Source organism: Oncorhynchus gorbuscha, linkage group LG24 (genome assembly GCF_021184085.1).
Source record: "Oncorhynchus gorbuscha isolate QuinsamMale2020 ecotype Even-year linkage group LG24, OgorEven_v1.0, whole genome shotgun sequence".
In the NCBI taxonomy this organism is placed as follows: domain Eukaryota; kingdom Metazoa; phylum Chordata; class Actinopteri; order Salmoniformes; family Salmonidae; genus Oncorhynchus; species Oncorhynchus gorbuscha.
This window is the reverse complement of record NC_060196.1, coordinates 6315588-6330969: the sequence shown is the minus strand read 5'-3', so window position 1 is coordinate 6330969 and position 15382 is coordinate 6315588. Positions and strand designations below refer to the sequence as shown.

At 48.2% G+C, this 15382-nt stretch overlaps 1 protein-coding gene across 1 annotated transcript in view; it reads left to right on the top strand.

The window, feature by feature from the left end:
• Positions 1-9255, top strand: part of cntln (centlein, centrosomal protein) — a 127893-nt gene extending 118638 nt beyond the window's left edge. The window contains exon 14 of the mRNA XM_046327130.1: positions 8135-9255. Within this exon, the coding sequence (XP_046183086.1) occupies positions 8135-8245 (111 nt within the window). The 3' untranslated portion in view covers positions 8246-9255. The remainder of the gene's footprint in view (positions 1-8134) is intronic.
• Positions 9256-15382: the final 6127 nt, after the last annotated feature.

The following is a 15382-nucleotide window of genomic DNA, read 5'->3' as shown; positions in this document are numbered from 1 at the left end:
CAGCAGTGACTGTGCTGTGTGAGGGGGGGGGGGGGGCGTTCTCAGACTTTGTACTGTAAATGTGCCAAGGCAGAGATTGTGGGGACAAGGTGCCCTAGGGGAGGTGGGCGACTGGGTTTGTGTGACGAGTGGAGACCAAAGTAGACTATAAACTTCCTCTCTGTGTTTACTGTGATCACAAGCTACATAGTTTATTCAGACAAAGATGCTGTACACTAATAGAGTTTGGTTTAAGTTGGCCAGTCAAGATTATTCTGGAACTGCATTCATTAATTATTTTCCTCAATTTTCCTCTACACTGGCTGACTTTGTTGAAGTAGGCACACAGAAGTGAATTGATGCTGATAGTGGACATTCTAAAGTGAGTTAGCATATAGCTTGGCTGTTGGACAGGGTTTGGAATGGAATGGAATGGCATCAAACCACGTGTTTGATGTTGTTGATACCTTTCCACCTATTCTGCTCCAGCCGTTACCACGTGCCCTTCCTCCCCAATTAAATTGCCACCAACCTCCTGTGGTTAGCTTGTTACTATGGCTCATTGATTAACGTTAGCCTGTTATAATGGCTTGTTGAGTAATGTTAGCCTGTTATGATGGCTCATTGATTAACGTTAGCTTGTTATTATGGCTCATTGATTAACGTTAGCCTGTTATTATGGCTCATTGAGTAATGTTAGCCTGTTATAATATCTCATTGATTAACGTTAGCCTGTTATTATGGCTCATTGAGTAATGTTAGCCTGTTATAATATCTCATTGAGTAATGTTAGCCTGTTATGAGGGCTCATTGATTAACGTTAGCCTGTTATTATGGCTCATTGATTAACGTTAGCCTGTTATTATGGCTCATTGATTAACGTTAGCCTGTTATTATGGCTCATTGATTAACGTTAGCCTGTTATTATGGCTCATTGATTAATGTTAGCCTGTTATAATATCTCATTGAGTAATGTTAGCCTGTTATGAGGGCTCATTGAGTAATGTTAGCCTGTTATAATATCTCATTGAGTAATGTTAGCCTGTTATTATGGCTCATTGATTAATGTTAGCCTGTTATAATATCTCATTGAGTAATGTTAGCCTGTTATTATGGCTCATTGAGTAATGTTAGCCTGTTATTATGGCTCATTGAGTAATGTTAGCCTGTTATTATGGCTCATTGGATAATGTTAGCCTGTTATTATGGCTTATTGGATAATGTTAGCCTGTTATTATGGCTCATTGAATAATGTTAGCCTGTTATTATGGCTCGTTGAGTAATGTTAGCCTGTTATGAGGGCTCATTGCTGAAGAAAGTCAAACTATTGTGAAACAGCACCATAACAGTCAAGTCATCATGATTTGTGATAGGATTACACACTTCAGTATAGTGAACAGTATGGTATGATTAACTGATTTGTGATTATGGCTCATTATTACACTTCAGTATAGTGAACAGTATGAATATGTTTCCTGATTTGTGATTGATTAACACCTTCAGTATAGTGAACAGTATGGTATGTTTCTGATTTGTGATAGGATTACACACTTCAGTATAGTGAACATGTATGGTATGTTTCTGATTTGTGATAAGATTACACACTTCAGTATACTGTATAGTATTGGTATGTTTCCTGATTTGTGATAGGATTACACAAGTCAGTATAGTGAACAGTATGGTATGTTTCATGATTTGTGATTGGATTACACACTTCAGTATAGTGAACAGTATGGTATGTTTCTGATTTGTGATAGGATTACACACTTCAGTATAGTGTACAGTACGGTATGTTTCTGATTTGTGATTGGATTACACACTTCAGTATAGTGAACAGTATGGTATGTTTCTGATTTGTGATAAGATTACACACTTCAGTATAGTGTACAGTACGGTATGTTTCTGATTTGTGATAGGATTACACACTTCAGTATAGTGTACAGTACGGTATGTTTCTGATTTGTGATAGGATTACACACTTCAGTACGGTGTGTTTCTGCCAACAGGTACAAAAGGGTTTCAGCAGCATTGCAGCATCCTTTTGTGTGGATATAACCTTAATGTATTTATACCTGAATTGTGTCTATGATGATCACCTCATTTCCACTCCTAATGAGTGAAAAACAAAGGCCTGCCGTAGCGTTGCTGAAGCGTTTAATCTGGGTTGTATTTAGGTCAGCTCTAATAACACAGGTTGCACAGACCTGATGATGTTTCCCAACTAAATATCAACTCCAAAATAAGGCAAAGATTTTTAATTACAGTATCTATGGCCCCAAGTGTCCAATTCCCTTTCATATCAGTCCCCCGGGGCCCTAAAGGGGAGAATAGAAAGGAACACGGCAACGAGAGAGAGAACCGTAATTACCAAGGAGAAGAAGAATAGACTTTGGGGATTTTTTTCCTTTTACTCACCTGAGTTTTTTTTCCGTCTTTTTTAATCTGCATGTGACATATTCATTATCGGGATAATCAAATGCAGACTTTTTTAGTAGGTCTTCGGTGCTTTTGTTTTGTTCCTTGTTGTTTATTCCCCGTTTGATAACTTTGATTTCAAACAAAAGTGAGCAGATCAAAGATCATAAAGTGTTTCCCTGTGATCATGTCTCCTTCCCTTCCCCGCGGTGGCCTAGATTGGAGGTGTCTTATCGACGCTTTATAAATGACGGTAAAACATATTGTACCATTTCAGTGGTGTATGCAAGGGCACTGGAGAACAAGCATTGAATCTAAAGCATTTTAGAATCAATCAATCAGTCAATTACATTTCTAAGAGGTACAGATGCAGGATCTTAATTTGATCAACCTGTTGCAAGAGAACTTTGCTGCAATGCAACAACTAAAAAATGTGTTGTTTACCGCTCCTTTGTCTCTGTCGTCCCCCTCCCTCTTTCCATGTCTATCTAGACTTCCACACTAACACCATGCATGTCTACCTCTCCTCACACAAATTGGGCCCTCGAAACCTGCTAACCTGTTCCGAGGGAGAACAGAAAGCGTGTGAATGATCGATCGGTTAAGGGAGGTGTTGTTTCACGTAATGCCGTCTAACGCACAACGGGAGCCCCGGTGTTGTACCGCAAATGGCTCCCCGCCTCCAGCGGCGCCCCAGGCACTGGAGTAACAGTGTCATTTAATTGGTCTGGTAAAACCACCTTTACGTCGCGCCCCCGGCCACCTTATATTGTCTCTTATCAGTATCTCAACACACTCAACGCGGGTAGCTTAGCACGTCAGCGCTAACACACCGGACCGTGTTAATGAAAACATATCCAGACAATGACTCTGGTCTGCGGGGTATATTGAATAATGATGGGGGCTAGGGGGAAGCTGTTACAGGCTTTGGTGTTTCCATTTATATTTGGGGTTGGACGTTAGCATGTTGGGCGCACCGATTGGTGTCACCTCGTTAGTCAGTATGTGTTACACCTGTGCTGGCTTGTCACCTCATTAGTCAGAAGGTGTTTCACCTGTGCTGGCCCATGTTGATATCTAAATAAAACTCATGTATCTGATCTTCCCTGTTTTCGTTTTGCTCCACTTTTTGGTTTGCTTCCTGACTTTAAGTTTGATTTGGGTTTTATTTTGTTTGCCTCTTCTGGTGAGTTTCTTTTAGGGCCCAGTTGTTGTTGCTCGTTAACAATTTGGTACGTTCCCCAGCAAGAAACCAAAAATGTGCCACTCAACAGAAGGTGGAACTAACAAAGAGTCACTGACAAAGAACAAAACAGGTTCCCGGAGGGGTTCTGAAAGACATTCATGGGGGAGTCCACTGATAAGGTGCGATCTGCACTAGGGGCCCGGGGCCCCTGTAAAGCAGCGGTTAAATAGTAATGACAGGTCCTAGCGGTCCCTCTGGTGCCATTAGAGAGAGCAGGCAGAGACATGGGTACAGTGTGTGTGTTGCTCCAGGGCCTGTGTGTTCACCTGCCCCAGGTAGCAAGCTCTGTGTTTGATCTCACTGACTGTCACAAATGGAACCCGTACGGCTACTAAAAGAAAACGCTCCGTGCAGAAGAACAGAGGCCCTTTTGCCAGAATACACACAGCATACAAACCAGATAGGTCACCTCTGTGAATAAGGAAGGTTGTGTTTATGTAGACTATGAGTTACACACACTTAAACCAGAATAGACTGAGGTACACTTCTCAATCAGTATGTTTACCTTTATTTATCCATATCAATCATAATGATCATTATGTGGTCCTCTGTAACTCAGTTGGTAGAACATGGTCCTTGCAATGCCAGAATTACAGGACCACCCATACATCAAATGTAAACAGGCATGACTGTAAGTCTCTTTGGATAAAAAGCATCTGCTAAATAACATATATTATTATTATCATCATTATGACCCTGTTGGTCTCCTCTCCCATAGCCCTGTGCTGTGGCATCTCTTTATACTGTATTTGACTGTGTAGTTGTTTGTTTGCTTAGTTAGTGGCTGTACGTGTACTGTAGTTAGCTGATTAGAGCAGTGGTGAGGAGCTGAGCTGTGATTGTGTGTGTAGTGTTGTCTCTGCAGAAAGGAACAGAGGAACAGGTGTCTCAGCAGTGGTAGAGGAGACTCAGAGGAACAGAAAGGTGTCTCAGCAGTGGTAGAGGAGACTCAGAGGAACAGAGAGGTGTCTCAGCAGTGGTAGAGGAGACTCAGAGGAACAGAGAGGTGTCTCAGCAGTGGTAGAGGAGACTCAGAGGAACAGAGAGGTGTCTCAGCAGTGGTAGAGGAGACTCAGAGGAACAGAGAGGTGTCTCAGCAGTGGTAGAGGAGACTCAGAGGAACAGAGAGGTGTCTCAGCAGTGGTAGAGGAGACTCAGAGGAACAGAGAGGTGTCTCAGCAGTGGTAGAGGAGACTCAGAGGAACAGAGAGGTGTCTCAGCAGTGGTAGAGGAGACAGAGGAACAGAGAGGTGTCTCAGCAGTGGTAGAGGAGACTCAGCAGTGGTAGAGGAGACTCAGAGGAACAGAGAGGTGTCTCAGCAGTGGTAGAGGAGACTCAGAGGAACAGAGAGGTGTCTCAGCAGTGGTAGAGGAGACTCAGAGGAACAGAGAGGTGTCTCAGCAGTGCGTGTGTGCGTGACAGATAGACAGACAGAGAAATAAAGAAAGAGCAAAATAAACATCCTGAATGTTTAACTTCTGTACAATTCCTCCAGTAAGCCACTTCAATTCACTTTCAAGATCTGAGTGTGAAGAGAACCTTTAAGCTCCAGTACTTAGTGCTGATCTGGTTTACATATGTTATGGAGATATGTTCTATGATTAAAGCATAATATAACTTGTTATGAGTTTCAGAGCTAAGCCAGCTTCAGTCCACTACTACTCAAACCTGGCCACAGCGAGACTTTAAAACCCCACTACAGGAATGAATAGGTTTCCCAGCGTTTCAGAGCGGATGCATGGAGTTAATGTGAATATGTATGTGTGGTATATCTGCCTTTGATCGCCAGGGCCTGATTTCCATAAAGTCCTTGTGTCGGTTTTGAGAGGCAAGAGGAAAAACAAAATTAGCCGAGGCGCAGAGGTTAAGACTGCCCCCTCTCTCTCCCTCGCCTGCAGCAAGGAAACCACACACACATACACAGTGAGAGAAACCCAAACTATTCCTCTCAACTTTAACACTGAGTGCAACTCTCATTAGTCTAGAGTGTCCTCCTCTCCTTTCTTATACAACACTGAACGTTCACTCAGAGAGCATGCTGACTAGCAGAACACCAGTATGTACATTACAGAACCATAAGTATATGGACACCTGCTCATCCAACATCTCATTCCAAAATCATGGGCATTAATATGGAGTCCCCCCTCCCCCTTTTTGCTGCTATAACAGCCTCCACTCTTCTTGGCTTTCCACTAGATGTTGGAACATTGCTGCGGGGACTTGCTTCCATTCAGCCACAAGCGCATTAGTGAGGATATGTGCTGATTTTGGGTGATTAGGCCAATGGGGTTGAGGTCAGGGCTCTGTACAGGCCAGTCAAGTTCTTCCACACCGATCTCGACAAACCATTTCTGTATGGAACTTGCTTTGTGCACGGGGCATTGTCATGCTGAAACAGGAAAGGGCCTCCCCAAACTGTTTCCACAAAGTTGGAAGCACAGAATCGCCTAGAATGTCATTGTATGCTGTAGCGTAAAGATTTCCCTTCACTGGAACTAAGGGGCCCAAACACATAAAAAACAGCCCCAGACCATTATTCCTTTTATTATTTTCCTTGTTACAAAGGTGGCATCATATGATGTTGCCACGTTGAAAGTCACAGAGCTCCGGTGTTTGTCTATGGAGATTGCATGGCTGTGTGCTCGATTTTATACACCCGATAAATAACGGCAACAGGTGTGGCTGGAATAGCCAAATGTCCACTAATTTGAAGGGGTGTCCACATACTTTTGTATGTATATTGTACCTCAGGACATAAAAATAACAAAGTGCTCCATTCCTCCTCCCAGTATCTACCGTAAATGCCATGTTCTCTGAGACAAATTTATTAACTGATAAGGGCTATTTTTCACATTTGAAAGACAGTTAATAAATTGGGCTCACATTTAATGCTTTAGTATATCCGGCCCAAACACTCCCTCCAAAATGGCCCGGCCCTCTGTCAAATTTTAGAACCCATTGTGGCCCACGAGTCAAAAAGTTTGCCCACCTCTGGCCTAGAATGTCATTGTATGCTGTAGCGTAAAGATTTCCTTCACTGGAACTAAGGGGCCCGTACCATTTTCATTATTGATGTTGCCACGTTGAAGTAATCTGTTATTAAGAAATGCTTTGTGGAACACACTAAACATGGACCAACCCTCTCTCTCTACTGCCCCTCTCAGGCCCAACCTCTCTCTGCCCCTCTCAGGCCCAACCTCTCTCTACTGCCCCTCTCAGGCCCAACCTCTCTCTACTGCCCCTCTCAGGCCCAACCTGTCTCTCTACTGCCCCTCTCAAGGCCCACCTCTCTCTACTGCCCCTCTCAGGCCCAACCTCTCTACTGCCCCTCTCAGGCACAACCTGTCTTTCTACTGCCCCTCTCAGGCCCAACCTCTCTCTACTGCCCCTCTCAGGCCCAACCTCTCTCTACTGCCCCTCTCAGGCCCAACCTCTCTCTACTGCCCCTCTCAGGCCCAACCTCTCTCTACTGCCCCTCTCAGGCCCAACCTCTCTTTACTGCCCCTCTCAGGCCCAACCTGTCTCTCTACTGCCCCTCTCAAGGCCCACCTCTCTCTACTGCCCCTCTCAGGCCCAACCTCTCTACTGCCCCTCTCAGGCACAACCTGTCTTTCTACTGCCCCTCTCAGGCCCAACTGCCCCTCTCTCTACTGCCCCTCTCAGGCCCAACCTCTCTCTACTGCCCCTCTCAGGCCCAACCTCTCTCTCTACTGCCCCTCTCAGGCCCAACCTCTCTCTCTACTGCCCCTCTCAGGCCCAACCTCTCTCTCTACTGCCCCTCTCAGGCCCAACCTCTCTCTACTGCCCCTCTCAGGCCCAACCTCTCTCTCTACTGCCCCTCTCAGGCCCAACCTCTCTCTACTGCCCCTCTCAGGCCCAACCTCTCTCTACTGCCCCTCTCAGGCCCAACCTCTCTCTACTGCCCCTCTCAGGCCCAACCTCTCTCTCTACTGCCCCTCTCAGGCCCAACCTCTCTCTACTGCCCCTCTCAGGCCCAACCTGTCTCTCTACTGCCCCTCTCAGGCCCAACCTCTCTCTCTACTGCCCCTCTCAGGCCCAACCTCTCTCTCTACTGCCCCTCTCAGGCCCAACCTCTCTCTACTGCCCCTCTCAGGCCCAACCTGTCTCTCTACTGCCCCTCTCAAGGCCCACCTCTCTCTACTGCCCATATCAGGCCCAACCTCTCTCTCTACTGCCCCTCTCAAGCCCAACCTCTCTCTCTACTGCCCCTCTCAAGCCCAACCTCTCTCTCTACTGCCCCTCTCAGGCCCAACCTCTCTCTACTGCCCCTCTCAAGCCCAACCTCTCTCTCTACTGCCCCTCTCAAGCCCAACCTCTCTCTCTCTACTGCCCCAACCTCTCTCTCTTCTCAATACTCTACCACAATAACAACAAACCTGCCCTCTGAAAAGATGCCAAATGTCAAAAAGCACACTTTAACTGTTCTGTGTTTTTTGTCTTCTTTCTCTCCCCTCTCCCCTCCCCCTCCACAGATCCCCTCTGCTGCTCTCCTAATGGAGGTGCTGTGTGTGAAGATGAAGGAGAGGAAAGTGCTGACAGAAGCGCTGGCCGCGCTCACAACACCAGTCAGCGAAATCGCCTGACTCCCACTCCGGGGCTGAGGGCTGCGGCTGGGAAAAACTGTCATCCTCTCACTCTCCTCCTCCTCTTCTCTCTCCATCCCTCCTTCGTGCCCAGGCCTTTCTTTCTCAGCGGGGGCTGAGTTGGCCAAGTCGACCTGAAGTTGCTCTCTGTGTGTGTGTGTGTGTGTGTGTGTGTGTGTGTGTGTGTGTGTGTGTGTGTGTGTGTGTGTGTGTGTGTGTGTGTGTGTGTGTGTGTGTGTGTGCGTGAGCGCGCACGTGTATGAAGTTGCCTCCACGCCGCGCTTCCAGAACCAATATTTACGAGAAAAGCGCTGTCGACTCACTCCGAGCCACTCGCTCACGCAGCGGTCTAGTGCCGTGCCGGGGCCCAGCCTTTGTAAATGAGCCCCCAACATCTGCGTTAGTGGTTAGCGCGCTCCATCTGCGAGACAGGGCCCTTTAGCGTCAGGCTAATTTACAGTACAGAGACAAACGCTCTCTCTCTTTCTCTCCCTACTCCAAACGCCATCCTGAGGTGATGATAACATTATGCTTACGTTTTTACTTCAAGTTAGACATGATTTGTTATGTTTTTTTTATTTTGATATTTTCAGTAATTTATTGTGGATCTCAAGGACCCCCCAGGGTGCTCGGAGTGGGACCTGACCCAACAGTGCAGACTCAACGAAAGAAAAAGTATCCTCTTAAAGTAAGAAGCAGACATACTCTCTCTCCTCTTAGGATATACTGGACTCAAACCCGACACATACATTCCATGTCCCATTTGGACCGGTTGGATTCCATTGTTCCATTCACGTTTCAGTGACCAAATGCTCTCAACGTGAATGATATCATAAAATATACATTTTGTGTGTTTTGTTTGTTATGTCTAGGTATATTCTGAAATGTATTTTATTTCAGGATACTACTAGACATTTGTGTGTTCACTTCATACTGTATTTTGAAATAGGTAATTATGTTATATTGTTAATTGATTGAAACTGAATTGAAATAAAAGTGTGTTGCCAATTGTTTTATTTTGACACTATGGAGTCAAGATCATGGATCTGTCACATTAGAGTTGCACTATGCAGAAATCTCTCCACCATTTCCTGGTTGCTAAAACTCTAATCGTTTTCCTAATGTCAGTTTATGTAACAAAATAAGCTAGTATAGTGTAGAGAATCATTGTATCATCTAAACCGCCGTGAAATATATTTTCCATAACCAAAAATATTGTTTTTTCAGTTGTTTAAAGCTAATGTACAAAACCGAAAGTAAAATACACAAAAACAAAACTTATGAACAGGAAACATAGAACAGCACACAGAATGAATTTACCACTTCTTAGACTTGCTTTCAAGTGGAATGATAGATCTATAACTCACATTTCTATTGCACGAAAAGTTACCTATTGCCACTTTAAAACAATGATTATTTTCTTGATGCATCATGTGCTGCAATGTTTTCATGGCCAGAATGTACTGTTGGGTCAGTGGTTAAAGTTAAGACCAAATCATTTTTATATCCAGGCTAGTCTCATTAGAACTGAGGCTAATAGAAAGACAGTAGTGTATCTGTCCTGCCTTGTTGACAGTGATGGACCATGATTCAGTTCCTCTATTGGACGGGCGGAGGCGGGGCTCCCTGTCTCCCAGATGATTGACAGGCGACTGGTAGACCATCAGCATGGTTTCCGACGGTAATGAGCGACCCCCACTGTTGACTTCATTAACGAGGCTCTTCAGTGGGCCACACACACAAGCAGCCCAGTGGTAGAGAGGGAGCAGTCTCACCCTTGACATACCTCACCAGACCTTTTATGTTTCTCTTCCCTCTCTCTTTCTCCTCTTTCATTATTCATAGTGAATATCAAACCGTGATCTGGGTCTCCTCTGTCCTTGAGCAGGAGTCCCACACCCGAGACCACCACACTTCTCTCTCTCTCTCTCCTCTTTCATTATTCATAGTGAATATCAAACCGTGATCTGGGTCTCCTCTGTCCTTGAGCAGGAGTCCCACACCCGAGACCACCACACTTCTCTCTCTCTCTCTCCTCTTTCATTATTCATAGTGAATATCAAACCGTGATCTGGGTCTCCTCTGTCCTTGAGCAGGAGTCCCACACCCGAGACCACCACACTTCTCTCTCTCTCTCTCTCTCTTTCATTATTCATAGTGAATATCAAACCGTGATCTGGGTCTCCTCTGTCCTTGAGCAGGAGTCCCACACCCGAGACCACCACACTTCTCTCTCTCTCTCTCCTCTTTCATTATTCATAGTGAATATCAAACCGTGATCTGGGTCTCCTCTGTCCTTGAGCAGGAGTCCCACACCCGAGACCACCACACTTCTCTCTCTCTCTCTCATTATTCTTTTCATTATTCATAGTGAATATCAAACCGTGATCTGGGTCTCCTCTGTCCTTGAGCAGGAGTCCCACACCCACACCCGAGACCACCACACTTCTCTCTCTCTCTCTCCTCTTTCATTATTCATAGTGAATATCAAACCGTGATCTGGGTCTCCTCTGTCCTTGAGCAGGAGTCCCACACCCGAGACCACCACACTTCTCTCTCTCTCTCTCCTCTTTCATTATTCATAGTGAATATCAAACCGTGATCTGGGTCTCCTCTGTCCTTGAGCAGGAGTCCCACACCCGAGACCACCACACTTCTCTCTCTCTCTCATCATAGTGAATATCTCTTTCATTATTCATAGTGAATATCAAACCGTGATCTGGGTCTCCTCTGTCCTTGAGCAGGAGTCCCACACCCTTGAGCAGACCACCACACTTCTCTCTCTCTCTCTCTCTTTCATTATTCATAGTGAATATCAAACCGTGATCTGGGTCTCCTCTGTCCTTGAGCAGGAGTCCCACACCCGAGACCACCACACTTCTCTCTCTCTCTCTCTCTGATCATGTCTTCCTCTCCTTTCTCATCCCTTTGTTTTCAATTATTCCCTCTTTTTTTAAAGTACAATTAACAACCTTATGTAAAATCATCCATTCAGGAATTAACAAGAAATAATTCAACTTTTTATCCCACCCCCCTTTCAAATATATGCTAATGATGTGTATTTTTTCCTTTATCTTTCTATAATAAAGGGTGGATTAGCCCAGGACTGTCTCTCCAGCAACACAGGGACCAATTTATCTGTGATCCTGGGGAGCACTATGCCCCAGTGGTTAATTACCACTCATTAACATAGTTTGCATCTTTTATTCTCCGTCGAATACCCAGGAGCGAGCTATTGTCAATATTTGTCCCATATAAATTTGTGCTTGGTTTCTCTCCCTAGTCACTGTCCTCTGGCGTAATGCTGCTAATGACAAACATTAATAACTGAGAAATCCAGTGTGTAGTGGGGATGATACAAGAACAGAGGAAGGAGGAGGGGGGCGTGTAGTGTAGAGTCGCACAAATTAGCATGGAGCCCCCTTTTATTCTCTCTCTCTGTGTGTTTTAATGCATAGTCAACATGTTTGCTTATACCCGCACCATCCGGCCCTGTCTGCTTGACACTCAGCCTCTATTTATGTGACATATTCAAATGACTAACCAGAAACCTCTTGGGTTTAATTAACCTGGCCTTGGCTCTCTGTGCTCCCCCCGTGAAGATGTTAACAGATCCTGAACGCACCCTTCACACTCCTGCCTTCCCCTGTGCTAGTCCTCGTACCACGTCCACACGCTCCCCCCATCCTTCGCTCTATAGGAATGGAGAATTAGAGCCATCCACTTGTCGTTTTTCCCCCTCCCTCTCTCGCTTTCTCTGTCTTCCTCCCCTCTTTCTCTCTCTTGTACAACTCTCATTAAGGGCAGGTCTCCGAGGGGAATTACTTTGATCACTAGTTCCAGTTGCGAAGTTTTCCATCTCCTTCCTCTGTCTTTTATTCCTCCCCACGTGATCAACTCTGTGGCATTTCTTTTTCTTTGCCCTTTCTCTATTTAATCCACCTGTCACAGTTATTTTTTCTGCAGAGCTTTCCTCTGGGGTTGCTCCTCTCCTGGATGGGGTAAGAGGAGGCCAGGGTCAGGAGTTGACTGGGAGGCCGATCAATGATAGGGGTTGAGGGGTATGGTAGTGTCTCGGGGCACCCCTGGTGTGATTACGAAAGCCCCCCAATGTCACTTGGGTGGGGAGCGCTGGGAGAGAGCAGGGGGGCCAAGGAGTACAAAGACAGAGGTGGATCTCAGCTGCCAATCGCCGCAGCCTCCAGCCCATCACAATTAGCCCTCCGCCTCCCTCTCCTCCTCACTGCCTCCCTCTCTTCCTCACTGCCTCCCTCTCCTCCTCACTGCCTCCCTCTCCTCCTCACTGCCTCCCTCTCCTCCTCACTGCATCCCTCTCCTCCTCACTGCCTCCCTCTCCTCCTCACTGCCTCCCTCTCCTCCTCACTGCCTCCCTCTCCTACTCACTGCCTCCCTCTCCTCCTCACTGCCTCACTCTCCTCCTCACTGCCTCCCTCTCCTCCTCACTGCCTCCCTCTCCTCCTCACTGCCTCCCTCTCCTCCTCACTGCCTCCCTCTCCTCCTCACTGCCTCCCTCTCCTCCTCACTGCCTCCCTCTCCTCCTCACTGCCTCCCTCTCCTCACTGCCTCCCTCTCCTCCTCACTGCCTCACTCTCCTCCTCACTGCCTCACTCTCCTCCTCACTGCCTCACTCTCCTCCTCACTGCCTCCCTCTCCTCCTCACTGCCTCCCTCTCCTCCTCACTGCCTCCCTCTCCTCCTCTCTGCCTCCCTACTCCTCCTCTCTGCCTCCCTACTTCTCACTTCCTCACTCTCCTCCTCTGCCTCCCTAGTCCTCCTCTCTGCCTTCCTCTCCTTCTCTCTGCCTCCCTACTCCTCCTCTCTGCCTCACTCTCCTCCTCTCTGCCTCACTCTCCTCCTCTCTGCCTCCCTCTCCTCCTCTCTGCCTGCCTCCATCTCCTCCTCTCTGCCTCCCTCCATCTCCTCCTCTCTGCCTCCCTCCATCTCCTCCTCTCTGCCTCCCTCCCTCTCCTCCTTTCTGCCTCCCTCCCTTTCCTCCTCTCTGCCTCCCTCCCTCTCTGCCTCCCTCCCTCTCCTGCTCTCTGCCTCCCTCCCTCTCCTCTCTGCCTCCCTCCCTCTCCTCCTTTCTGCCTCCCTCCCTTTCCTCCTCTCTGCCTCCCTCCCTCTCCTGCTCTCTGCCTCCCTCCCTCTCCTCTCTGCCTCCCTCCCTCTCCTCCTTTCTGCCTCCCTCCCTTTCCTCCTCTCTGCCTCCCTCCCTCTCTGCCTCCCTCCCTCTCCTGCTCTCTGCCTCCCTCCCTCTCCTCCTCTCTGCCTCCCTCTCCTCCTCACTGCCTCACTCTCCTCCTCACTGCCTCCCTCTCCTCCTCACTGCCTCCCTCTCCTCCTCACTGCCTCCCTCTCCTCCTCACTGCCTCACTCTCCTCCTCACTGCCTCCCTCTCCTCCTCACTGCCTCCCTCTCCTCCTCACTGCCTCGCTCTCCTCACTGCCTCCCTCTCCTCCTCACTGTCTCACTCTCCTCCTCACTGCCTCACTCTCCTCCTCACTGCCTCCCTCTCCTCCTCACTGCCTCCCTCTCCTCCTCACTGCCTCCCTCTCCTCCTCACTGCCTCCCTCTCCTCCTCTCTGCCTCCCTACTCCTCCTCTCTGCCTCCCTACTTCTCACTTCCTCACTCTCCTCCTCTCTGCCTCCCTAGTCCTCCTCTCTGCCTTCCTCTCCTTCTCTCTGCCTCCCTACTCCTCCTCTCTGCCTCACTCTCCTCCTCTCTGCCTCACTCTCCTCCTCTCTGCCTCCCTCCCTCTCTGCCTCCCTCCCTCTCCTGCTCTCTGCCTCCCTCCCTCTCCTCTCTGCCTCCCTCCCTCTCCTCCTTTCTGCCTCCCTCCCTTTCCTCCTCTCTGCCTCCCTCCCTCTCTGCCTCCCTCCCTCTCCTCCTCTCTGCCTCCCTCCCTCTCCTCCTCTCTGCCTCCCTCCCTCTCCTCCTCTCTGCCTCCCTCCCTCTCCTCCTCTCTGCCTCCCTCCCTCTCCTCCTCTCTGCCTCCCTCTCCTCCTCTCTGCCTCCCTCCCTCTCCTCCTCTCTGCCTCCCTCCCTCTCCTCCTCTCTGCCTCCCTCCCTCTCCTCCTCTCTGCCTCCCTCCCTCTCCTCCTCTCTGCCTCCCTCCCTCTCCTCCTCTCTGCCTCCCTCCCTCTCCTGCTCTCTGCCTCCCTCCCTCTCCTCCTCTCTGCCTCCCTCCCTCTCCTCCTCTCTGCCTCCCTCCCTCTCCTCCTCTCTGCCTCCCTCTCCCCCTCTCCTCCTCTCTGCCTCCCTCCCTCTCCTCCTCTCTGCCTCCCTCTCCTCCTCTCTGCCTCCCTCTCCTCCTCTCTGCCTCCCTCCCTCTCCTCCTCTCTGCCTCCCTCCCTCTCCTCCTCTCTGCCTCCCTCTCCTTCTCATTTCGACACTAGTGTAACAGGAACCAGGAGCCTGAGAGAAACAGCCTCTGGTGAGTTGACTGACTTCCCCTTTTCTCCCTGACACAGTTTCTCTCCCTGCTTCTCTCAGCACCAGGAGATGGTCTGGCTTTGATATGACAGACAACCAGACAGACTTGGCTCACTGTTTAAAGTAATAGGTGTGTCTGTGACTCTCAGCCAAATGCATTGTCTAATGTATAATGCAGCATGTTTACTGTACTGTTGATTCTACCTTGGAGAAAAGGAAGTGTCGCGTTGGGTTTTCTTTTTCTACTTTTTGAATTTAGATTGCGATCCAATGAAAATAATTGCTACCGTACGGTAAAGATGTACACTGACCGTCAACACTACATTTCACTACATTAACCGTTCAGGGCCTTTCACATAAGGACATATAAAAGGACAGGAAACCAGGAAGGAGAGGGAGGGAGGGAGGGAGCCATTTTAAAACTATTGAGATGCACCCCAGCTCATATTAGGACCAGTCTCCACAGTATCAAGTCATGTTCAATGTCACCTCTCTTTCTCTCTCTATGGTGAAGAGGAGGGCAGGAGGACTGCAGCTTCCCTCTGGTCCTCTGAGGAGGTGGATTAGACGGCCAGATCAGCTCTACTGCCTCTTCTCTTTTCTCCCCGGGAGCTCAGTCAACAAAGGCAGCCCAGGACATCAGAGGCAGGGCAGCGCTGAGCAGGGCTTAGTCCAGCCTGGGAA